Consider the following 25,213-nt stretch of genomic DNA (forward strand, 5'->3'; position numbering starts at 1 on the left):
CTCTCGATCGCGGCAATCGGATCGGGAATTTTACAGTAAAACATGTGCGCCGTATTTTTTTAATTTCTCTTTCCAGATTTAGCTAGCGTGTTAATTAATCTACGAGTATAGTGATTATCGAATGGGTTCGCGCTGAATACTCGACAACAGAAGTTATTCGATTCGAGGTAGATTTACCATATAATGTCACCACGAAATTCCCTGAATTTTAGAAGTGAAAAGAAGATTTGGTTACACCCTCTGAATTTCTGAGGTACCACGGCAGTCAATCAGCAAATTGTCAGTTAATGGTGTGAGCGAGAAAACTATGCGCTGGAAGGCCTTGGAGAACCCCTACTACAAATTTTACGCAACTAAGTGTGACCGACGCTTTTCAAAACGACCACTGAAAAAGGATACAAGTTGTTCCCGAAATATCGACATTTACAGAGCTTGGTCATCATCATCATCAACGGCGCAACAACCGGTATCCGGTCTAGGCCTGACTTAATAAGGAACTCCAGACATCCCGGTTTTGCGCCAAGGTCCACCAATTCGATATCCCTAAAAGCTGTCTGGCGTCGTGACCCACGCCATCGCTCCATCTTAGGCAGGGTCTGCCTCGTCTTCTTTTTCTACCATAGATATTGCCCTTATAGACTTTCCGGGTGGGATCATCTTCATCCATACGGATTAAGTGACCCGCCCACCGTAACCTATTGAGCCGGATTTTATCCACAACCGGACGGTCATGGTATCGCTCATAGATTTCGTCATTGTGCAGGCTACGGAATCGTCCATCCTCATGTAGGGGGCCAAAAATTCTTCGGAGGATTCTTCTCTCGAACGCGGCCAAGAGTTCGCAATTTTTCTTGCTAAGAACCCAAGTTTCCGAGGAATACATGAGGACTGGCAAGATCATAGTCTTGTACAGTAAGAGCTTTGACCCTATGGTGAGACGTTTCGAACTGACATTTGCCACCCAAAAAAGCTAAGCCACAACCCATCACATATGAAATGATCGGCGATGTTTTTTTGTTATCCACAGTTAGAAAGTCGAACCGCCTCAATACGGCAGCTTCTGAAGTTAGTATAGGAGATATGATCGAAATATTCACGTAGTCACGTGACTGAGGGTGGACTACTGACCGAATTCAAGCTAAAGGTTTGATCCTCAGGCTGAGGATTTCCTAAGGTTCTCACTGTGCGATTGATTAGACTGCCTGCTTACAAGATGCTTGTCTAAAATGTCGCCCTTCTTGAATAACTTAGACACAGTTTATTCTGTACATCGAGTTCACGATGTAGCAATTATATCAAAATGTCTTCGTTAAACTTCTTGGTCAAAATTCTTCCATGGGCATTCGGTGTGGGGTCACTCGTACCAATTCAAGAATATCCCAGACATCAAATGGATTCTTAGAATGACATATTCATTGTCTTCCCAAAAGGAGGTCTGAAGGAGACTGGTGGTAATCGCTGTTACAATCTGCTACTCTCTACTCAAGAGGGAATGTGCGTCAGTATACACTACACAGCAGCCTGAAATTCCCCTTAGAGTTGAGTAGGTCAATGCTTCAAAGCGAAAGTGGAATTAGTTAATGGACAAAGATGTAGACATGCCATGAAAAACCAGCTCCCAGGACACGCTAACATTGTATGTATGCATTCTCGGAACGGCTGGTCCTGCTCTGGATATTCGTAAAAGTTGTCTATCGTTAAGTCCCTAAAAGTTATGAAAATCATATCTATTGTCATGTCTGTCCAGTAAATGCACCGCATGAGGCAGGTAGTTATTGTGTTGCTAGATGGACAAGAAGCGTCTTGGAATTCGAAGACTGAAAAAAAAACCTGGCTCCAACCAAAACCCTTCGCCTTGTTACCTTTGCATGCTGGTTTGAAGGACCATGCCGACCTGCAGGATTCTTTTTCTTGGCTTCGTGCCACCGTTAATCATCGCTATATACCGAATAGTCATATTCAGAAGAGCTCCAGTGACCCAGTTAGAAAACTGGAGGAAGCTGACGTCGTGAAAAGTGGTCTTTTTTATTTATTTATTCAATGAAGTCAATATACAGAAAACAAACTCCTTATTACATATTGTCCTCAGAGAGAGGAGCAAGTAAATGGCTTACCTTACCCTTAAAACTAGAGAAAGAGACAGAGTCAAAGGACCTACGGGGAGTGAAGATAAATCTCGAGCTCCGCGAAGGATACTTCAAAAATGTCCGTACTACGTGTGTTATGAGAGGCGGTGCGGAAAGTAATATCCGAACTGACAGAGCGATCCATCAATTATTGCAGAGTTTAAAAAGAGTACACATATCAATCATCTCAGGGCAGAGGTGAGGCAGCGTCTGATGAATTGCCTCTGCCCTGGACGAAACCATCTGTCATCTTTTTGTCTCTTTTTTCGATAGCATAGTTCATTATTAAAAAACAGAACAACTTATACACCCATCTCCCAAAAAAGGTGTTTTTCTGCTGCACTTGTGCAAAGTAAGTTAAGGCACCTGGGAGAATACCTAATATCACATGTCAGGCTGAAATCCTTGGAAGTAGGAAAGTAGTAACGAAGAAAGGATGAAGCCTGCTCAGCAAAGGCAACACTAATCTCTCAGCCGAAAAAGTTCTGGGGACGTTTTTTAGTACTACAGAGTGTTGCTTATTGATTTTCTTCATGATCGGCGTATGACGAATTGACTTGCTATTACCAGTTGTTGTAAGTCAATTCCCTCGACGATTACCTACCTTGTCGTGGTGAGGGAGCTCAGTAAGGAAGATCGTCCAGGAAATGGGAGGTGACACTTGAAGCCAAGCGGTAATCAAAACCCCAAGCCAAGATGTGACTACCGTGCCGAGGGCTGAATGGTCACAGGGGTTAAGATGTGGCCGTAAACGGTGAACTCTGGGTACCAGGCGACCCCCAGTTTCAACTAGCCTTGTCTCGGCAAAAAGGGGCTCTGCCGAGATCGACTTACTTTCCCCGGAAAAATTGTGGCCATGGCAGCCAACTATGAAAAAACAAAAAAACAAAAACATAAACCTATAAAGCAAACACTATTAAACTTCGATCGCGACGATCCAACCCCGATGGAGAACCTGAGTCTAGACTCAGATTCCCCACTTATTCAAGTGGGAACCAATTCAATTGGGACCCAGTCCTTAACGGAGGAACCGAAGCAGGCCCCTTCTGTCAGTACTCCTGACCCCAGGCTCCAATCGGCGCCACCTGCTGAAGCTAAAGTCTTGCCGATGGGTAAGCACTTGTCCACGGACAGCAAACTGCCTTCGGGCAAACAGCCTCCGGGCAAACCGCCTTCGGGCAAACAGCCTCCAGGCAAACCGCCCTCGGGCAAACCGCCTCCGGGCAAACCGCCTTCGAGCAAACCGCCTCCTGGCAACGCACAACCAAAGAGCTGTGCCAAGGTTGAGGAGAAAGGAGCATTCGGGGCACCTGCGGCTAAGAGGAAACCGAAGCGGCAGCGATCCTCGGATGATCCTAACTCTTCGACACAAAAGGCAGCAAAGAGGGCTCGGCCGGCAACGGCTAGGCCTTCATTTGCAATCAAGGTTATCGAAGCCGATGGATGGGTCCTGTATGACGACTCTAATCCATCCGGCTACGATACTGAGCAGTGCGAACAGCTTAGGAGGAAACTGTAAAGCGGTGACTGCACTTATCAGTCGTCGGATCAATAGCTACAAGACATTTATATACCTCATACAAGAACCGTGGGTTGTTGGTGGGGCAATCAGGGGCCTAAACTTCCAACATGCTGACCTATTGTATGCCAATAGAAGCGATCGACCCCGCACCTGCCTCCAAAGACTTCCAGGCTAACCTGGTTAACGACCTATGTGATGACGACACCACATCGGCTAAGCTAACCGTAAAAAGTCAACAGGGAGATAAAGAGATACTATGGTGCTCTGCATATTTCCCCTACGACGCAGAAGAAGTTCCCAGTGGAACATTCATCAGAGCTATCCAATATGCCAAAAGTAGAGGCATGGGGGTAATAGCAGGATGTGATGTCAACGCTCACCACATATGCTGGGGAAGTTTGAACATCAATGCAAGAGGATCGAGACTACTGCAGTATCTATTAGGAACCGATTTACAGATCCTAAATGTGGATAATGAACCCACTTTCTCCAACATGGTCAGGCGAGAGGTCATCGACATCACGTTGGCATCTCCTGACATCGCGGCTCTGATCGGAGAGTGGAGAGTATCAACCGATATCACACTCTCGGATCACAGACGCATTGATTTCGTTATGGGCATGGATCCACCTCCACCCACTCCATTTCGGAATCCGAGGAAGACAGATTGGGTAATGTATCAAACAGAATTGAGCGCCCGAATCACGATCCCTGGGAAGCGCATCAAATCCCTTACTGGAATTGAGAAGACAACCCAGATGATCACAACTAGCATGAGAGAAGCTTTCGAAGAAAGCTGTCCACTCAAGATGCCAAAGAAGGGTAAAACACCATGGTGGAACTCGGATTTGGCAAAACAGAGGAGAACGACAAGGATGCTCCTCAATCGTGCACTGAAGGGTGAATCAAGCACTAGCTGCAATCGCTATAAAGAGGCACAGAAGGCTCTAAAGAGGAGCATAAGATCGGCCAAACGATCATCTTGGAGACGCTTTTGCGAAGAGACTAACTCTCTTGAGGCAACCTCAAAGCTGAAGCGGATTCTGGTCAAAGAACGTAGCCAGAAACTGGGTTATTTACGTTTACAGAATGGGAAGTGCACAGAAAGCGATGAAGAAACGGCAAATCATTTGCTTGAAGTACACTTCCCAGGCAGCATCCAAAATCTAATCTCGGGGCCAACAGGTGCATACAGCCCTCAACCGAGAGACTGGAATCTGGCATGCAAAGTAGTATCACTGGAGCGAGTGAAATGGGCATTTAACTCGTTCCATAGATACAAGTCTGCAGGTCCGGATGGCATCATCCATGCGTTAGTAATAGAGGGAATGGATGCCATGGGTCTACACATTCGGAATATATATCGTGCATGCCTAGCACACGCTTATATTCCAATTAAATGGCGGGATGTGAAGGTGTTGTTCATTCCCAAACCAGGAAAACCCACCTACACAGACGCAAAAAGTTTTCGACCGATCAGCCTAACGTCCTTTCTGCTAAAAGGACTAGAAAGACTAGTAGATCGGTTCATAAGGGATACACACATTCCTAAGTGGCCACTTCACCATAGGCAACACGCCTACCAGAAAGGCAAATCCACAGAGACAGTACTCCATGAACTTACGGCAAAAATTGGAAAGGCGATGTCCGAAAAAGAATACGCCTTAGGCGCATTCATGGACATCGAAGGTGCCTTCAATTATGCCTCATTCGCGGCAATTTGTGATGCGGCAAGACAGCATGGAATCGAACCGCTGCTAATCAGTTGGATCCTTCACATGCTAGAGTGGAGAAAAATCCACATATCGGTCGGCCAGAAGTCTATTGAAGCAGGATGTCTCAGGGACTGCCCACAGGGAGGGGTTCTCTCTCCACTGTTATGGCTCTTGGTGATGGATACCCTGCTGTGGCTCCTGGAGGACAAAAAAGTCTTCGCGCAAGCATTTGCGGACGACCTAGCCGTAATAATTACCGGCAAGTTTGCGGACACAGTATGTGACCGCTTGAATGCAACTCTGCAAGTAATCCACAGTTGGTGCCTCCGCAATGGACTCACGGTGAACGCTAGGAAGACTGGACTAGTTATGTTCACTAGGAACGTCAGGTGGGGTAGCTATACGCTACCCACCTTAGCAGGGGCGGAAATCCAGCTGGCACAAACAGTCAAGTACTTAGGAGCACATTTCGAGTCCAAGTTAACGTGAAAGCACCATATCCAGGAACAATATCAGAAATCCTGCAGATTGCTCTGGTGCTGTAGGAATGCGATAGGTAAGACCTGGGGACTTTCACCTAAACGGATATACTGGATGTGTACATCCATAATAAAACCCATTTTGATGTATGCATGCATCGTCTGGTGGCCAAGACTGAACTTTGCTAACAGCAGGGAGCTGCTAACGCAGATTCAAAGACTTGGTTGCCTAAGTATTACTGGAGCAATGAGTACTACGCCGACTGGGGCACTTGAAGCTATCCTAAATTCACCCCCAATTCACTTGGAGGTGAAACGGAAAGCGGCCAACGACGCATATAGGCTCGATACCATTGGGGCGTGGAAAGGCGGCCAATCCAACGGGCATGCGTCTATCTGGAAATTCCTTGAAAAACATCCGGTAGCCCTAATGCCGACCGATCATATGGTTTCCAGATTCGTCTTTGAAAAGACATATACTGTCGTAATCACCGAAAGAGAAGAATGGTCGACAAGTGGCCATGAGTCTTTTCAGATTACAGACCTAATAATCTTCACCGACGGGTCAGTCATGGAGGATGGATCAGGTGCAGGGAAAAGTGACGACCATATTCCAGGCGGAGATATATGCCATTTCATTGGCAGCAGAAGAATGTCTGCGACAGAAATGGAGGGGTCGCACCATTCGAATCTATTCCAACAGTCGGGCGGCATTATCAGCGCTAAATGGCAACAACATATCAAGCCAGTTGGTGTGGAGTTGTCATCAGGTGCTGCTGAAACTTGGCCGACTGAACGAAACATTCCTGATGTGGGTGCCGGGGCACTCTAACATCGCCGGCAATGAGGAGGTTGACAGACTAGCTCGCCAAGGATCTGGATCCACAATGGTGGGGCCAGAACCAGCTCTTGGAATCCGACCATCTACTGTCAAGTCTACTCTGAAGAGTGAAATTGCAAGGATTCACGCAACCGAGTGGAGAAATTTGGACTCTTGTCGGCAAGCGAAAATCCTTGTGAAGGAGCCTAGGGCCACTAGAGCGGCATTTTTGTTGTCTCTTAAGAAGTCGGGCATGAAAACCCTAGTAGGGCTTTTGACGGGACACTGCCCCTTAAACTACTACTAATATGGAAAAGATTGGGGTAGTGGTTTCGGAGACGGCCCTGCACTTTTTATGCAGCTGTCCGGCATCCTCAGATCTCAGACGAAGACACCTTGGCAAGGTTTTCTTCAATGAAGAATCTGCACACTCTCTGCCTCTGGAGAATGTTCTCAGATTCGCTAAAGCCTGCGAACGTCGTAGGCGGGAAGCCATTGAATAGGCAACTACGGGGATAGTACAATGGGCCTAACAATGGCCTGAGTGCTCGGGGCTGCGGCTCCCCCCAGTTAACCAAACTAACTGACTAACTAAGTCAACGAAAGCCGCCTATCGAAGCAAAAGAGGAGGTATCTCCATTAGATATGTCATCCTTTTTCATAATAGCGCTAGGCTGCGAATTCGACAAGGGGCAGATTGTATAAAATTCACTGGGCAAACCCTCGAACCGCCTACAAATGCGTAATTTCGTCTATGCTTACAACTTGGTTCTATCTGAGTGCTAGCCTTTGGACTATAATTAAGATGTTAATTCATTTCCTATCAGGTGCAGCTATCATTTACACAGGATGCCGATAACTACCTGCGACTAACATCAATCTTGGAAATAATCGAGATTACCGCAGGTATCTGTCAAATGCGCATCACTATGCAATACAGATATACTTCAACACTTTGCAGTACTTAGTATTCAGTGAAAGATTGGAAAACTAAGGACCTATTGCCTCATTACTTTGTCAAAAGCCCAATTCCTGCGAGAATACATCATCACACATCAACAAACGCACTCACTGATTGTCACGATCTTTTCAAATCTAAGTGTCCCATTTGCCATACTTGCATCCGTGGCTGCAACAAATTACAGTTCAATAGGCCCGCATAGAAGACGATAGATACAAATTTTACTACAAAACAGCTAATTGATGCCTTGCATGCATGTCGGCGAGTATTCATTCATTTCTTCATTTATTCTTTGCGTTGCCTAACATTCGGAGATTTTCCCGGGCAAATTCAATTCCATTCTAATAAAATTTCAATTTAACAATCAAAAGGGTATAAAGTTCACATGTACGTATGGAAAAACATGTTGCAATGTTAAAATGGATTGCACAGGCCGGATAGGGCAGGGAGTATTGCGGGTTTTGTTTTTTAGAAGAGATTTCTCTTTGTGGATGGATAAGCAATGCGAATTGGACCCAAAAGATAAACTTTTCAAGTTTGATAACTAAAGATATTCTCTTTATATCTCAATCCAACTGTTTTTTTGATAAAAAATCCAATCCAATAAATCTTCCATTTAATAAAAGACTCGTTTACCCAGATATCTGAATCTTCTCAACTCTTGACTATAAACTTAAATTGCCATAGATGGCGACGAAGCGCCTCTTGGTAGGCCACTCTCCATTCAAGTTTTTGCTGAATCTGATCTTGTACCGAGATCCGCCAATGCAAAACACGTTACGCTAAATGCGTAGAAATCATTGATACTTTATTGGTTTCTTTATGGATAACAAATTCCCCAGCCCCATACACACTCCACTCACAATTAAATATGTACATAAATTTACAAACATGGAAAGTGGATATCGGACTATTTGCTCAAATCATTTCCGATCTTAAAATGATGAAGTTATTTGCGAGATATTTTGGCAAAGTTAATTTTTTTTTTCGCAACCACCGTACTAGGCAGATGGTGGATCACTAGAATATAGAATAGTAGGGGGCGGTAGTATTAATATTTCTGGTGAAGGCTGGCTTCCGTGGACAGAATAACCGTGATGGATGAATGAGTTTATGTAATAAAAGGTGGAAAGTCGTCATAAGCTCCCCGATTAATAGAAAAATATTCATGTCTATGTAAATTGATGCATATAATCTACAGAGAAATGAATTCATCTAAGATGACTTAACAGATGGAACTTGTTTTCCAGCGATGCTCTCTTCTCTTTCATAACATTTACTTTAGTCATTTTTTGCTTCCATGAAAACAAGCCACAAATTTTATAAATAAATTGTGAACAAAGATTATGAAATTATAAGAGCGACCCGTGCCTTGAATAAACATTTTGGATGCCTATGTTTCACGATAAAGTCAAAATTCCTTGGCACCTTCTCGGTAGATTTGGCGTCAACCAAGGCAGAACATGACTCGTACTAAAAATAAGGCCTGCAAAAATTTTCCGAGAAAGCCTTCCTCCTTTAGTCCATCTACACCGTGTGGCTAGCCACTTTTTGCATCAGCTTCCGAAAAAGTAGGCATGCTCTTCGGTCTTTAAGTATACATGCCTACATCGTTTGAGGAAGACTATCCCTCCCACCCTTATGTCATATCTCTCTGAAAACCTCTCAAAAAAATGCCAAGCTGCCTCTCTTACTCCTGTTTGACTCAAAAATTCTCTTATATTTATCAAATACTAACTGAACCCCCTGTCCAAGTCCCTGCAGCACAACTGACCACACCAGGCTCATCGGTGTCAACAGCATCTGGCCGCACCACTCCAGTAGTAATAGATGTTTTCGAAGAAGATGGTGATCCACTCAGTTTCGTTCAACGTCGGGACCCAAAGAAGAATCAGATTAGTGCAAAAATTGTGAGTGTCCCACAGGCAATATCAAATCGCCCTTCCCACCTAGTCCAATTAAGCCTAAAAAGGGAGAAGTTCCTGCAATCGCAGGGTATAATATCAGCGTATTCAAATTTTTGAAAATTCTCCAGAAAAAGGTCTTAAAGCGTCCTTAAAAAACATAAGGGGTATTTTTTTCAGAGTCAGTTGATGATCACGCGAAAATATTCACGCTGATTAGAAAATAAGGGCTCACCTCTCGAGCCCTTCCAACTCTGAGTATATTACCAATGATTATCAGAGGTCTCACAGGGTAACAGACCCTGAAGATATCATGTCTGAATTAAACGCAAAGCACCCACAATTAAAACTACGTTCAGTGGCAAAGTTTTTGATCAAGTTGGATAAAACTCCGGACTTTTCCTAGTCACTTTTGAGCCCTCCCAATAAGTTAATGAAGTTGCGGAAGTGAAAGACATTCTTCACCAAAAAGTAACCTTCCTTCCTTCAAGGAGTTATGAAGAAGTGCAGTGTTACAACTGCCAAAATTTCGGGGACATGCCTAAAATTGCTCATTAGTGCACAGATTCGCGTGGGGAATGCCCAAGATCCACGACAGAGGTATCGCATTGTTGCAACTGTGGTCAAACCGGACATCTAACTAATTATCGCCGAGGCTTGTCCTATAAAAACAAGTCGGGAAACCGGAAGCTCAACGCTTCAGGTACGAAAGGTTTTGTGTATTTCTTAGTACGTAGCACCCAATATATCCATATATTATGTGAGAATATCCACTTTCGGATGATATTGACATTCATAGTCTTGAATTTGCAAAGAAGCGACAACTTTGACGTATTATAACTTTGTTAGTAATAGTGCGATTTCCACCAAACTTGGTGAGATCATGCTCTATATTATACCCTATTTCGTAGTGCTAGCATGAACTTAAGGAGGGTTTTGTGGTCAATTACTAAAAATTATAGTAAAATATCATTAACTTTATTTGTATAGATATCAGTATGGAAGGTATTTCGGAACCCAGGCACCATATAGTGGTAGTCTCCTGATTTTTTACAGATTTTTCGGTTGGGCAGTTTCTAAGAATGGCCCCCTTAAAGGAATTATCAATTTCAACCCCCCGCACTACCCACCTTTACAACAAATGTCAAAACTAAGACCGGCTTCGAAAAGTACTAACCGCGACCTTTAATTTGATACCCCACATGACTATATTTGATGAAAAAAAAATGTACACCCACCTTTTGCATGTATGGAGACCCCCCCCCCCCTTAAATTCGTCGTAAAAGGATGTAACTCACTGTATGCGTGAGCGTTCACAGTTCCCAGCTTTCTACCAAAATCGCTGTAACCATCTCCAAGAAAAATGCGTGTGACGGACAGACAGACAGACAGAAAGACAGGCAGATAAACAGACGGACAGACAGTAAACCGATTTTAATAAGGTTTTGTGTTTAGACAAAACCTTAAAACTTATAGCTAGAAAAGAAGCAGCCGAAACCGGGAAGACCAAAGAACTGTGCAAACTGTGGCACAGCTGTCACTCCGTCAAACCGCTAAGGGAGCAGTTCTCACAACCACAACCCAATATATCCCTATTCAAACTTCAAGCTTTCAAACAGGTAGTTGAAGCCCTTGCTTCAGCCCAAACAAATGAACAGCGGCAATTCGTTGCTATTAAACTCATCTTGAATTTATGGAGTTAAATGTCGTAACATTCAATTCTTCATCGCTGCTCTCAGCCTAAGTGTTGGTTAACCCTGTGAAAGCAGAATTCTTTTGCGTTTCGGAGACATACCTAAAGCGTAGGCATAATGTGAAATTCACCGAATATAACATTATCCGAAATTACACCAACATAGGCGCCGCCCTATTAATCAGAAAAGCCTATGAATTTGAGGAAGTCGTCATCGGCAACCTGTTAACTTCTTCCGCTGCAACAGCACTAGTTAAAACTACCGATAAACCCATATTGATAGTCTCTATCTACATAAAATGCAACTGAACAACTGGATCATGACTTAAACATCATGGCCGATTTGCAGTAGTACCTTATTTTCGGTGGCGACTTCAAGGCACGTTTCCTGGGGCGATACGGCAAATAGACGAAATGGGGTAACCCTGTTCAAATGGATACGCAGCCAGCTTAAGGTGGTCCTACCCGATACACCCACAAAACCCACTAGTCAGTCCATCCTTGACTATTTCCTGCTGTCTGAGGAAACCAGACGATCTTTTCAGGTGCAGTTATGTAAAACAATGCCAGACATGTCTGACAACTTTGCAGTTCAACTCAAACTGTTTTTCTCTTCACAACTACAAACACAAATACACAAAAGAATTACATTTTTCGCTCATACCAACTGGAACGAATTCATTGACGAGGAAGTCTGAGGTCACAACAGCAGCCTGACAATTCCTTTGCTTAATCACCTAGACTTGACTGAGTTGTATTTGGCCCAGTTTGTACCGCCATCCACGCCCCTTAAAAAACGTTACTAGCGCGCTTTACTGTTTCTCGAAACCTCCACTGCGTTTGTATTCTTACCGGCACGCATTTCTGCATTAACCTTCAATTCAGGGTATTCTATAACCTGTCAAAAGCTTTCTAAAATAGGCCTAAAATCGAACTTACAATTCATAGCTTTAATAAACGGGTTCGACCTGACATGGCATTGATTTATAATTTGGCAAACGATTCGGTGTAGGTTGCACATGAGCTGTGGCATTCTGTTGTCTTAGCGCACGGGGGTGATATCTCGTGTTAACGGCTTTCAAATTAATGTTACAGCTGCCTCCGTCCGGAACGATTGACCTGAAAATGCGGGCCCATTGTCGAGAAGACGGCTTCGTCTGGGTTCGTTGGCGGGAGTGACGTTTTTCAGCGTTTACCTCACACCGAGCGAATCTACGCAAGCTTGGGCCATGTCTCAACCACAATCGCGAGACACATTTTGGAGATGGCCTCCAGGACAGGACTCATTGCCCTAAATGCCGGAAGCACTCCGACATTACGACGCCCTGGTAGCGAGGGTACTATCCCTGACTTAACTTTTGCTACGGAGTCGTAAATATCAGCGATCCAACGATGGGAGATACTGGAAGACGGCCAGTGATCATCATTGCCTTCGATGTGACAAACGATTCTTCCACCTAAAATGGAACATCGGAAAACCGGAAAATTTGTCGAAGCTCTCTCAAGAGATTCACTAGTTCATTCAACGATGAACCCTACCACTGGAACTGCCTAAGACTTCGGGGGATTGCTCAGTTCACAAGAGGCCAAGACGAGGTAACGCTTAGACCCGCAGGGTACTTATACTCTTAAGTCGGAAAAAGGAACTTCGTCATAAAATCAACAGGTTCACGCTGCTGACAGGAGCTAATCAACGACGTAAACAGAGAGCCATGTGACCGTGGGTATAAGCTGGTTACCAAAAATCCCGAGGCCCATTGATTACCCTGTTCTATGGAAGCAGCGGAGATGGAAGAAATCGTGAAGAATGCCCACTCTTCACTGCAAAGGAACTAAAACCGACCCCGAGACGCTGTCAGCATATCGTCTGCTCAGTATGTCGGACACAGCGGGGGAAGCTGCTTGAGAAGCTCATCAAACCTCGAGTAGCTGACGCAATGTGTGCTGCGAGAGACTACTCACCAACACAGTATGGTTTTAGAGCGCGATGACGTTGAGGAGGTGGTCCAAGTGGTAAAACTGGCCGAGGCACATAGTTACCAGAGTCGACGAGTGGTGGTCCTTGTGACCTTCGACGTAAGAAATGCCTTCAATTCTGCGAGGGGGTGCGACATGCTCGAGTCCCTGGAAAATTGTTTCCATACTCCAGCGTACATATTGCGGATGTCGAGAGACTATTTAAAGGTGCGTGCCCTACTCCACGAGAACGGGGAAGGACAGCGCAAAATGAAGGTGACATTAGGAGCAACGCAGGCCCGGACCTTGGAAACGCCTTATACGATAGTCTTCTACGATTCGAGATGTCTGATGAATCGCATCTTGTCGGGTACGCTGATGATATTGTGGCAGTGGTTACCGCACGTACGGCGAGTAAGAAAGTGGATGGCTGAGCATCGATTTTCCCTATTTCTATAGAAAACCAAAGTTGTTGTGCTGACCGGGATCATGATCATGAAAGGCACGAAGATGGGCATCTTCGAGAAGATTTGCAACACCGCGGACAAAGCTGCGATTTGCCGGTTGATGTCCAATGTCGGAGGTGCCTTATCCAGCAAGCGTCGCTTGCTGATAAGTGCGGTTCAGTCCATCCTCCTTTACGGTTCCGAAGTTTGGGCGGTCTGCCTCAGTAAGGAAATAAACCGTAAGCGTCTAGCGCAAATACATAGACGTGGGGCTCTGCGAATTTTGTCTGCCTATCGTACCGTCTCGGAACAAGCTATAATTGTGATCGCGGCAGTTATTCTGATTGCCCTTCATGCTGCCAAACCGAAGCTTGGCTGGTATCCCAGAAAAGGCAATTGAAATAAGAAAGCTGTCGCTTGTGAAAGAGAGCTCGTAGTTTCCACAAATGGCAGCAATCTTGGGAAAAGAATAAAGAGGTAGATGGACCGCGCATCTCATAAAAGACGTGCAACCGTGGTTCAATCGAAAGCATAGTGAGGTTGACTATTACCTAAACCAGCTGCTCAGTCGAAATGTGTATTTTCAATCGTACCTGCACACAATCGGAAAATCACGATCGCCCGACTGCATTTATTGGAAAGACGTGATGAATGATGCCTGTCACACCTTTTTCTACTGCAGAAAATGGTAGCGTCATCGGCATCACCTTGCGATGGAAGGGTGTATTGCGTCTCCGGACACTAAAATTGAGGCCATGCTGCAGAGAGGATACGTGGAGCCGAATGACACGGGCATTCTTAAGGCGAAAAAGAAGGAGAAAGATAGAAGGGATGCCAGAGTAGCTGAGGCTCCATGAATCCACGGGGTTTTGCTCCTATACTGAATAGGCGTGGCCTGAATTAATGTGTCAAACGGTTCCGGGTCAGAGTCCTGGACGCTCCAAAGGAATATTTTAGTCGGTAGTCTGAAATAGAAGTCCGGCGCTTTGTGCGTAAATGGATTTCACCTTCCTATCTAACAAAAAAACTTTTTGCTCCATATCTGCCTCGCTTAACGTAACACATACGAGTACATCGAGGTGACGACTAACTGCTACCTATCCACTGACGACTAAAAACTATTGTCAAAATAAGAACGATACCACAAAGTTAACCTGTTTTAGGACAACCACCCCATCAAGACTCTTATAATTTCCTATTTATCATCTGCCAGCACTCGTGGTCCTTCTTATCCTTATCAGACGTAAAAAGTCGGGGACCTTAAATCGCTATTTTTGTCTCTTCAAATCCCTGGATTCATCATCAACGGTGCATCAACTGGTATCCGGTATAGGCCTGCCTTAATAAGGAGCTCCAGGCATCTCGGTTTTGCGCCGAGTTCCACTAAGGCGATATCCCCAAAAGCTGTCTGGTGTCCTGGCCTATCCAAACCCTCCATTTGAGGCAGGGTTTGCCACATCTTCTTTTCCTGCCATAGATATTGCCCTTATAGGCTTTCTGGCCTGGGTCTTCCGTCAAACCTAATTGGCTGAAATATATTTCCAAGTCCTCCATATCAGCGATCTTACCCCGTTGCTCTCAGAGAATAGGGATCAAATGCGTAGATGAAAACCTCCTCCGCACTGTTCCCTGTACTAGATCTCGCCTTGTTTGCTTCCTTTCAATCTTCAAAAGAGGGCGAACTTCGGCAATGGTAATGCATCATTGTTCCCCCAAGTTTTAGTCTGATGTGGCGGTCGATTTGGTTCAAAGTTGGTCCTACCGACCTTATTCTGTCTGCGGTTTCCAGTCTGTGACTTACCCACAAATATCTTTTTAGCTTTTCTGTGAGGCATTCAGTTTGGGATTTCCACTCGCAGCTGGACTTTTTGTTGAGTTCTGATATGGACCCAGACCAGCCACTTATTGCGGAATTTTTCTCCGGAAATTCAGTCAGAATTGGAAGATGTGATACTTGGGTGGATTGAAAGCCGCAAAAGGTTGCCCTCACTGGGACAACACCCTCAATTTTTCCCAATTAAGCATATCAACTTGACCGCTTGAAACGTTACTTAACTTCCCGTCTTCCGCTCGACAATTAAACTCTTTTGTTTGTTCGCAGCCCGGCTACCACTTAGAGTTCATTTTATCTAGCGCAAGCCCGTTCCAATCATCTCACATTCCCGGACAATTAGTCTGACTTTGTCGCATCTGATTAGAGTCCGAGTCTTTGGGGCCGGGAAGATGCCAGCAGGCGGGAGACAACAAGAAACGGGCGGCTAACGGCTTGCCACTGGCAAACAGATAAGAGTCGCGTCAAACCGCTGGGAGATATCAAATCGGATTTATCTGGCGTGTTTGATGGCTTATTGTCGAGTGGAATTCGCGCCCCATTTGGCGCATTGTCTCAAGAGCCGCGCATTAGCCAATTGTGTACAGAGTCAAGCCGTTGGCGCCGGCTCTGGGAATTTCGGCGAAAGTCAAGTTACGAGCCGCTGGTGACGGCATTGTCGTAGCGGTGACTGCCCACATAATGCTCGAATAAAGGAAAAGGCGGAAGAGCACAGACAATGGGTTTCGAAGAAATTATTGTAAAATTATGTCGCGGAGTCGAGCAAGATGACAAGAACCTGGAGCAGTGCCTCGGAGGAGAGCAATTGAAGGCGTTCCGGGCAAAAGTAGAGGCAACACGCACTCGACCCGAAAGCAGCGATCAACAATGCATGTCACATCGCAGCCACCAACTCGGAATTTCATTGTGAAACAATAAAATTGGAATTTCATGCCCGCAAGTAGCATCGAACGCGGTCAGGCGACAGTCGTATGGCTTGCGAGAGCCGCGCAGTCTTGGATGTGTCCCTGCACTGTCACTTGCCCGCTTCCGCCCGAAGCATCCAACTGACTTTCTATGCACCCAACAAGCTCGTGGGCTGCGCTGCTGATTCAGTTTCCTATGATGAGTTCCCGAACGACCGTGGGCTTCTTGCCCCCTGACTTCAGCCTGGTGGAGGTGCCCCAGCTCCGAATCGCATGAATTGCGCCCGATTTACTACGCCAGGCGCTTATTCATCACCTCTCGATCGACTTCGTTCAAAACTCCGCGGGCGGCCTCGCCGAGAACTGATTTCCGGGTCTTCGTCGTCTGAGGAGAAAGGACGGCACCGGCCTGTCAACGTCAAGGACACCTGACAGGTGCGCGTGCACGGAACTGCCGGGTTGTCTGTCCCAGGACGCCGACCGAGCAACAAGTATTGCACCGGGTGAAGGGGAGGAGCTCCCCACAGCCCCCTGCACGACACAACAACGTAGCGACGCTGGGGAGTGTAAACACAGCGGAGACCAGAGACTAGGGCAGGGCCGTGCCACAGAAACGTCAATGCCAAGACTACGTACCGATTCCGTACAGATACGGCTCGCCTACGTCCTTCCACACCGCCATCTGGGCTGCTCCTTTTCACTGCTCGTCACAATATTCGTTCGCACAATTCGCAAGCACAACGCGCCACACAATTACCATTGACTTCACATCGACTCTTCTTTCACAACACACCATTGGTCGCGGCGAACGATCTGCACAACGCCAGGAAACTTTCACGAACGGATCGCGCCCGTAATCGACATTTCGGTGGACTCCTCACGAGTTGTTGTGCGTCATGTTCGGCCCTCGCTCTCGGAGGCTGCACGCAATAAACACAGAATTCACTGAAACACTGAACGACCACGAAAATACGCCACAACGACACAGAGTTTCAGGTAAACGACAGGCGGACGGAACGGCAGCGATGCGAATGAGCAGAAATGACGCATGGGAGCGCTCGCTCGCTTCACTCAAAACTGTCGGACTGGGGCGGGGAACGATGCTTCGAAAATTCGGAGCAGTAATATGCGAACACGCGGGTGACATCTGCTGGACGGTGGATTTGAAATGCTCTTCAAACTGAAGACGTTATGGACGAATGGGGGTGAGTTTACTGGAAATGGTTGAGATGCTAAATGCTAAATCCTACCTGATCTTTCTTAGTGACAGGTCCCGCGACAGGCCGACCAAGAAAATGCATACAATGTCGTTACAAACATGATGATCGGATTGAGTCACAAGCCTCAGAGAAATGCTAGGGCGTCCACCTCAGTCGACGCGGCAGGAAGGGTCCCGGTCTTGTCGAGAAATGGGCAAGGGTTCTTGACTCATGGACGGCGTCAGGACGTAAGCAAGTTGGTCCGAACAAAACAAACAAAACAAATACGTGTCTGCACGCTAAATGTTGGTACCCTAACTGGAAAGACGGAGGAACTCGCAAGAACCCTTCGTTGCATTGATATCTGCGCTTTGCAAGAAACCCGATGGTATGGTGTCAAAAACTGCGACATTGAACGCGAACGCGGTAAAAGTGGCTACAAACTTCTCTATTTTGGTAGCCCACACACTCAATATGGTGTTGGCATTGCCATCTCAGAGGGTTTCCGTGATGCCATTAAAGAAGTCGAACGATTTGATGATCGGCTGATGAAGCTCACCATTATATCAGCTGATCGCACTATTCACTTCTCCACTGCGTACGCACCACAGACAGGTCAACCTGATGCCAAGAAAGATTTCTTCTGGCAACTTCTCGATGAAAAGACTTGCCACGTGCCTGCTGACGATTATATAATCATTGCCGGCGACCTTAGTGGTCATGTGGGTGAAAAGGCAGACGGTAACAGGTGCCATGGGAGAAAGGGGCTCGGAGCGCGCAATGATGGTGGCGAGCGTATAATCGATTTTGCGGACGCCCATGATCTTGTACTTATGAATACATGGTTCATCAAACGATTGTCTCATCTTCCTACATTTTATAGTGGGAACAGTAAAACGCAAATCGACTATATTCTCATAAGATGCCGACATTTTACCACTGTCACTGATTGCAAAGTCGTTCCCTATGAGACCATCGCACCTCAACATCGGCCGTTGATTGCCGTCCTGCGAATTAAGCCACCGATAAAACGGCGTGAGGAACGCACTGGCCCGCCGCGCATTAAATGGTGGCGATTTGGTGAGAAGAAAGAAGAAACGATCTCACTCATATGATTGCCAACCATTACGAATGTGGAAGAATCGCGGAACCAAACGAAAGACACGATCCACAAAGCGGCCTCTACAACACTCGGGGTCACCAAGCCGGATAAGCGGTACATTAACCGAGATACTTGGCTTTGGAATGATGATGTTGAAATGAAGGTCCGTGAAAAGAAACACCTCTACCACAAATTTCTCAACGATAAAACGCCTGCTAATTGGCAAATTTATAAGAATGCCAACCGGGAAGCAAAGAAAGCGGTCGCTGTCACCCGAGCGAACCATTTCAAAAATCTTTACGATAACCTGGACACTCGGGATGGCGAGAGAGATCTGTATCGACTTGCTAAAAGCCGTAACGAACGTATACAGGATATCGAACACTTCTATTGCGTTAATGACAAGAACGGTACTTTGCTTACCAACCGTCGAGCCGCGACTAATAGATGGCGAAAATATTTCGAGCAGATTTCAACTGAAGAACTTGCTCATCCTCCACTTCCACAATCATTGCCGACATTCGGACCAGTTCCACCTGTCAGCGCAACTGGTGCTCAGAGGTGGCGGTGAGGAAAACCAAAACCAAGTGGCCGAGGAGAACCTCCATAGTGGTGGCACCGGGAGACGCTGTAATCACTTTGGTTTGCTGGCCATGATGCAGTAGGCGAATGCTCCAAAGGCCTAATTAGGGCGATCAGACCCGAGTCTGCACGGGCACTCATCTGAAGTGGCAAATTGGTCACAAAATCTTACCAGGGGTATACTGGTACCATGGGAACCGGGATAGCCCCTGGACTCACATACTTCGGGTGAACTCCTGTTGTATGTGAGGACAGCTCGGTTATTTGCGGTTGGCCCCCCTAGTGGGAGTTTCATGGTGGTTGTGGTTGTGCTCAAGCGAGAAGAGACCTTCGGGCCTCGACGTGGTGTTGCGTATCAACACGGGTGCCGTACTCCATAGTTCGGTAGCGATTTAGGTCATTCTTGCATCCACCAGTATGAATGCTAAGCCATGCACTTGGTATAGATTGGTACCGTTCTTGCTTGTCTCAGCGAGGCTTTGATTGTCGTCACAAAATCAATCCGTGCCCTAAGAAAACCGTGGGATTAGGTCTTTCAGACAAGTGCTCACGTAAAACCCTCAAGAACTTAACTGTCAGTGCAACTGAAGTCGAAAAGGCAATAAAACGAATGAATTCAGGGAATGCCACAGGACCTGATGGCATCGCATCTGAGCTCTGGAAAAGCTGGGACCAAATACTATGGTTCAGTGAATTCTTTAATCGGGTTATTCAGGAAGGAAGAACATCATCTGACTGGCAAGAAAGTACCACAGTTCCAGTACTGACAACAAAAGGTAGCCCAGTGGAATGTTCAAATTACCATCCGATCCGGATACTATCCCTACCATGAAGATTTTTGAACGCATTTTTAACAACCGTATTCGCGAAATCGTTGAAATAATCGTGAATCAAGCCGGATTTGTCAAAAACTGCGGCACTACTGACGCAATACACGCTGCACCTTTACTAATGCAAGACACTGTGAAAAGCATCGCCCTCTTTACATTACATTTCTGGATCTAGCAAAGCTGTTTGACCATGTGCCACACAAACTTATCTGATATGCTCTGCGGCAACACCTAGTACGAGAAGAACTCGTGCGCTGGGTTCAATTGCTCTACCAGGATCCGAAAAGTAAAGTTCGAAGTGTAGCGGGTATGTCAAAACCGTTTCATGCCTCTGTTGGTATTCATCAAGGAAGCACTCTCCCACCACTCCTCTTTGTTCTTGTTATGGACACCATCACACGGGACATCCAACGTCCAATTTGTCCAAAAATGGAATGATCGCCTCATGCAACACGGTCTCAGATTGAATCTGAATAAAATTGAATTTTTGACGACCGATTCCCATGAAACAGGCACAATCACTGTCAGCGGCAGTGACCTGCCCAGAACTGAGCGATTTAAATAACTCGGGTCAACGCTATCAGCCAATGGAGAATTGCGTTGAGAAATTACTTCACGCATTAATGCAACCTGGATTAAGTGGCGTTCCACAACTGGTGTTATTTGTTATCGACGCATCAATGAACGTCTCAAATCTAAAATTTTCCGTAATGTCGTCCGTACTGTCGCTTTCTATCCAAGATCGTGGAAAAATTGCGAGGGAGTCGTCTTCGATGGTATGGTCACGCAATTCGCGCCAACGCCAAGATTGGTCTGATCATCGTTGGGAAACGACCTAAAGGCAGACCGAAACCACGGTGGCTTGATATGGTGGATTTAAAAGCTTCGAGATTGCATCCAGATCAGACAAATGGCGAAACCGCGCACGACGAACCGATCCCGCTTGTAAACGGCACAAAGGCTGAAGAAAAAGAAGAAAATATATATTACAAGTAAATGAAATCTCCGCCAAGAGATGTCATCAGAGGAGGAGGGGATCACGGCCCTCCCAGAAGTGAAAGCTCATCCGGACTTGAGGAAAGAGTTAGAGGAACTCAGAGGTGAAAAAGCAGCCATGGCACAGCAACTAGAGTGCTGACAACAACTGATCAGACAGCTCCAGCAGCAGCTAGCTGCATTGCAGGAGACGGTGCCACCTGGGTCAGCGGCGACGCAACATGAGAAACTCTCTGTGCAACAGCAAGAAGCAGAGACATGTGATATGGATAGCGTGGAACCACCAGCAACATATTCTGAGGTCATCATCGACGAAGGTGACCCTGTCAACTTCGTCCGAAGGAGGAAGCAGCTTAAACCTAAAGTCAATGTTAGAACTTTTAACGCCCCCAAACAGGCAACCCCCAGTCCATCCCATGCTCCCTAACCCGAAAAACCCAAAAAATAAGATCCCTGCCATAACTGGGTATGGTTTGAACATTTTTAATAAAGGCTCCACATGGAAACGGACCCTGCGGATATCCTTGAACAGTTAAAACTCGACCACCCCGAATTCCAATTGAAAACTGTCGTGAATCTCATCACGCGCAGAGACAAGGCTCTGCATAGTGAAACTCCAACCCTCCCGATGAAATCGCAATCGGGATTATTCATTAGGACTTTCAAGCTCTCTCAAGAGCTCAGCGAGGTGATGAAGGTAAAATATATCCTTCACTAAAAGGTAATCTTGGAAAAGGTTAAAAGTTTGGAAGAGATGCAGTGTTTTAACTGCCAAAATTTTGGGCACATTCCCCAAAATTGTACAATTGTGCACAAAAACCATTCCTCGCGGAGAATGGACAAGACCGTCAGCCGAAGGGCCTCTTTACTGCAACTAGGGCCAAGCTGGTCACTCAGCGAGCAATCGCGGGTGCCTACCTTACAAAGAAATGGTAGCTAGGAAGGAAGTTGCCAAAACGAAAAGAGCTAACGAAAGCTCGCGAGCCAAGTACGCAGTGACGTATCTGTCACAAAGCTTGGCTAATCCTGGCGTATCGTACGCATAAGCTGCCAAAAAATCATTACCAAGGGTAGCAGCACAACCTGCTCCCATCTTCATACCAAACGCCTTCCGCGAATTGGTGCAATCCCTCGCATTGGCCGACACTAACAAGCAGCGGCAATTCGCTGCAATTAAATTAATCATGAATTTATGGAGTTAAATATTATCATCTTTAACTCCGCGCCCCTGATCTCACACGCCCAATATGCCACTGTCGAAGTGTTGATTGACAGTCTGAAAGCAGACTTCTACTGCGTTTCGGAAATTCATCTCAATAGCAGGCGTAACGTGCAATTCACTGGGTATAATATTATCCGGAACGCCGACAACACTGGCGCTGTCTTTTTAGTCAGCAGTTTATCAAAGTAATCAACCCATTGCTCTCTCTCTCTTTGTCTTGGCAAGATGAGCATCGAAGTGTGTAAGGTTGCATCCTGCTGACTTGTTGGTAAAACTTGCGCACCTGGTGCGGTTGCTCCGCTTATAGGTGGCCGCGTTCGATCATCATGTGGTCAATTTGGTTGAAAGTGGTCCCGTCTGGAGAAGCCCACGTATGTTTGTGGACCGCTTTCCGCGCAAACCAGATACTTCCAACAACCATTCCGTGCGATACTGCTGACTGAATAATCCGCAGTCCGTTATCGTCGGTATCTCTATGTAAGCTATGGGAGCCGATGTATCGCCTGAATGCTGAATGAATCCGTCCCTATTATTATTCTGTTAAGGGAAAGTCGCACCGCGTCCTTGAAGAACTATTGTGCCCCTTTTACTGGTTATAGTGTACCCTAGTGTACCCCCTGTAGTTCCTTTGCAGATTAAAGGAGGCACATTTGTCTATGGCGTAAATTTCCACCTGGAATATGCTAGCGTACCTGCCTATCTGCTCTGAGGGATCCGTCAGTGTACGAATTAATCAGTTGCTGGTTTAAGCCGTATGTCGCAGCCACGCTCTCCCAGTTTGCCTTGTTACTCCCTGTTCCGTCCCTACTTGATTGTTGAAATCTCCAAGTATGATTTTGATATCATACTTGAAACAAGCTTCAAGGGTGCGATCAACTGCCTTGTAGAAGGTATCCTTCTCCGACTCTGCAGTCTCCTCTGTAGGGGCGTGAACGTTTATGAGGCTTATATTTCTAAATTTACCTCGCGAACGCAAAGTACATAACCTTTCGCTTATATTTTCAAAGCCGATAACAGCAGCTTTCATGCAGTCACCACGTGGAGGTGGAGATAGGGTTTGGTAGTAGAGTTGTTGGTCTTGGCTCAGCAGGCGTTTCCCCGGTTTTATGCTCCATCGTGGGTACCAATCCATGTTTCGCCGTGGGACTTATACTACCCTTTGACCACCTCCATTGTTGTCATTTAACAACTTCACATAATTGGACAGAATTCTATCAGCCCCAAGAGCTGTTGGTGATTTGTATTTGTCCAGAATATCATTAAGGTTGTGCATTGTGAAATCTTCCTGTTGGTAAGAGGCGTAGGGCTCGGTATTCAACAGTGTAGGACATTCCTTGCATTGTGCTGTGGTTTTCGATAATGCAGTCTAATGGGATGCTGGAAGCGGGCACAGCACGTTGAAGGCCGCTATCATAGCCCAAGATTACCCTTCTTGGTAGCAGGTCCTGCCACTCATTCTACTTGACTTTCGAACAGCCAATTGAGAAGCATTTGCTGCAAGTCCTGCGGAGCTGATACACGGGGAGAACCTGGGCGTTTGCTCAAGGACGCAATGCCAAAGCTAAATTTGCCCGTTTACCACGCGAAAATCGTGGCTGACGTGCCCAGGGATCTCGAACCCTGTCCTAATTAGGACGGACACCTCTCGGAAGCTGCTGCAGCCACCTTTTGAAGTCCTCGGGTGAGGTCGGCATCACTATAATTTCAACGTCGCGGACACGGTTAAATGGGTCTCTTTGGATCGACTAAAATCCTTCGTCCAGCAAGAAAACGCAATCAGGGCGAGATTTGACCTGCGGCAGCCGTGCGTTTGGTTCCTCACTGGAACCCCTTTTGATTTCAGCTGGGGATGGAGTGTTGCGGCGGAGCGAGTAACTTGCATGTCGAACATAATATCCTTGCATTCTAATATGCATTGGCTTCAGACGCGGAAAATATTATAACATTTTTCTTATATCGTAGCTTTCAATTATCTTGGATTGAGTGAAAAGCGATTGCGTTGCTTTCCCAACAGATGGTGTTGGTACAGTTTTGGCACAATTGGGGAGCATCGTATATACGTTTGTCATATGTCATTTGACAGCTCTTACTCTTTTATTCCAGTAAAGGGAACAACTGAAAGGACGCCGTGCAGCGTTCTGGCATCATTTAATAAAAAAATAAAAAACAAAAGCGCATTAAAACTAATAAATATTAATTAAAAAATAAAATATAAAAAAAAAAGAAGAAATCAACGAAAGGAAATTAATACCGAAACGGAAAATTCTAATCTACCAGGTAAGTGATTAGTACGTAAGCTGAGCAGGTAGCATTGGTCCGGACCCGCACCATGATGGAGGACTTTGATCCCCCAGACCCGAAACCCCCAGATATATCATGCTTAGAATCCCCAAACCCCCCAAAGAGCACCCTCAAAGCATCAAAACGACTCAACTTCAAGAGCCTCCCAAACAATCCTCTTCCGATGTGCAAGAAGCAACGTGGTGAAGTGAAATCAAAAACAGAGCTAAAGGGGCTTGACAATATCTTACCCTTCTCTCTCCCTTCAAATGCGGAACAGACACAGTTCCTAGCATTAGTAGACACCGCCAACAAAGCACTCCCGGGAACATCCCCCCAACAACCTAACACACAAATATATAACGTCAAAAATGCATGCCACCTACAATGAGGAGATTGCCTATCCTCAATATGCAGTGATCATACAAGAAAAAAATGGTGTGTACCTGGACGACGTTAGCGTCTTCAGGAAACTGCAGATCAGCAAAACCAAAGGGGTAACCGAAATTATAAAAATCGGGAAGGCCAGAGCGAAAATCCTGTTTAAAACAGCTACAGAAGCAAACTCCTTCATGAGAGAAACCTCTCCCCTAGGCAACAACCTAGAAGCCTACATCCCGCTAAACACTGCGGCGAGAATAGGC

At 46.0% G+C, this 25,213-nt stretch overlaps 1 protein-coding gene across 10 annotated transcripts in view; it reads right to left on the minus strand.

The window, feature by feature from the left end:
* LOC119652234 (dedicator of cytokinesis protein 1) overlaps positions 1 to 17,401 on the minus strand; it is a 187,299-nt gene extending 169,898 nt beyond the window's left edge. For 7 of the 10 annotated variants that reach the window (XR_005249522.1, XR_005249521.1, XM_038056206.1 and 4 more), the window contains exon 1: positions 16,995 to 17,400. Coding sequence is in view for 8 of the 10 variants with exons in the window: in XM_038056206.1 (XP_037912134.1) it covers positions 16,995 to 17,040 (46 nt within the window). In the remaining 2 variants the exon portion in view is untranslated. Of the gene's footprint in view, positions 1 to 16,994 lie in introns of all 10 variants that reach the window. The other 3 variants (XM_038056199.1, XM_038056204.1, XM_038056203.1) reach the window with 1 other exon arrangement.
* Between the last annotated feature and the right edge of the window lie 7,812 nt (positions 17,402 to 25,213).

Source organism: Hermetia illucens, chromosome 3, assembly GCF_905115235.1.
Source record: "Hermetia illucens chromosome 3, iHerIll2.2.curated.20191125, whole genome shotgun sequence".
Taxonomy (NCBI): Eukaryota; Metazoa; Arthropoda; class Insecta; order Diptera; family Stratiomyidae; genus Hermetia; species Hermetia illucens.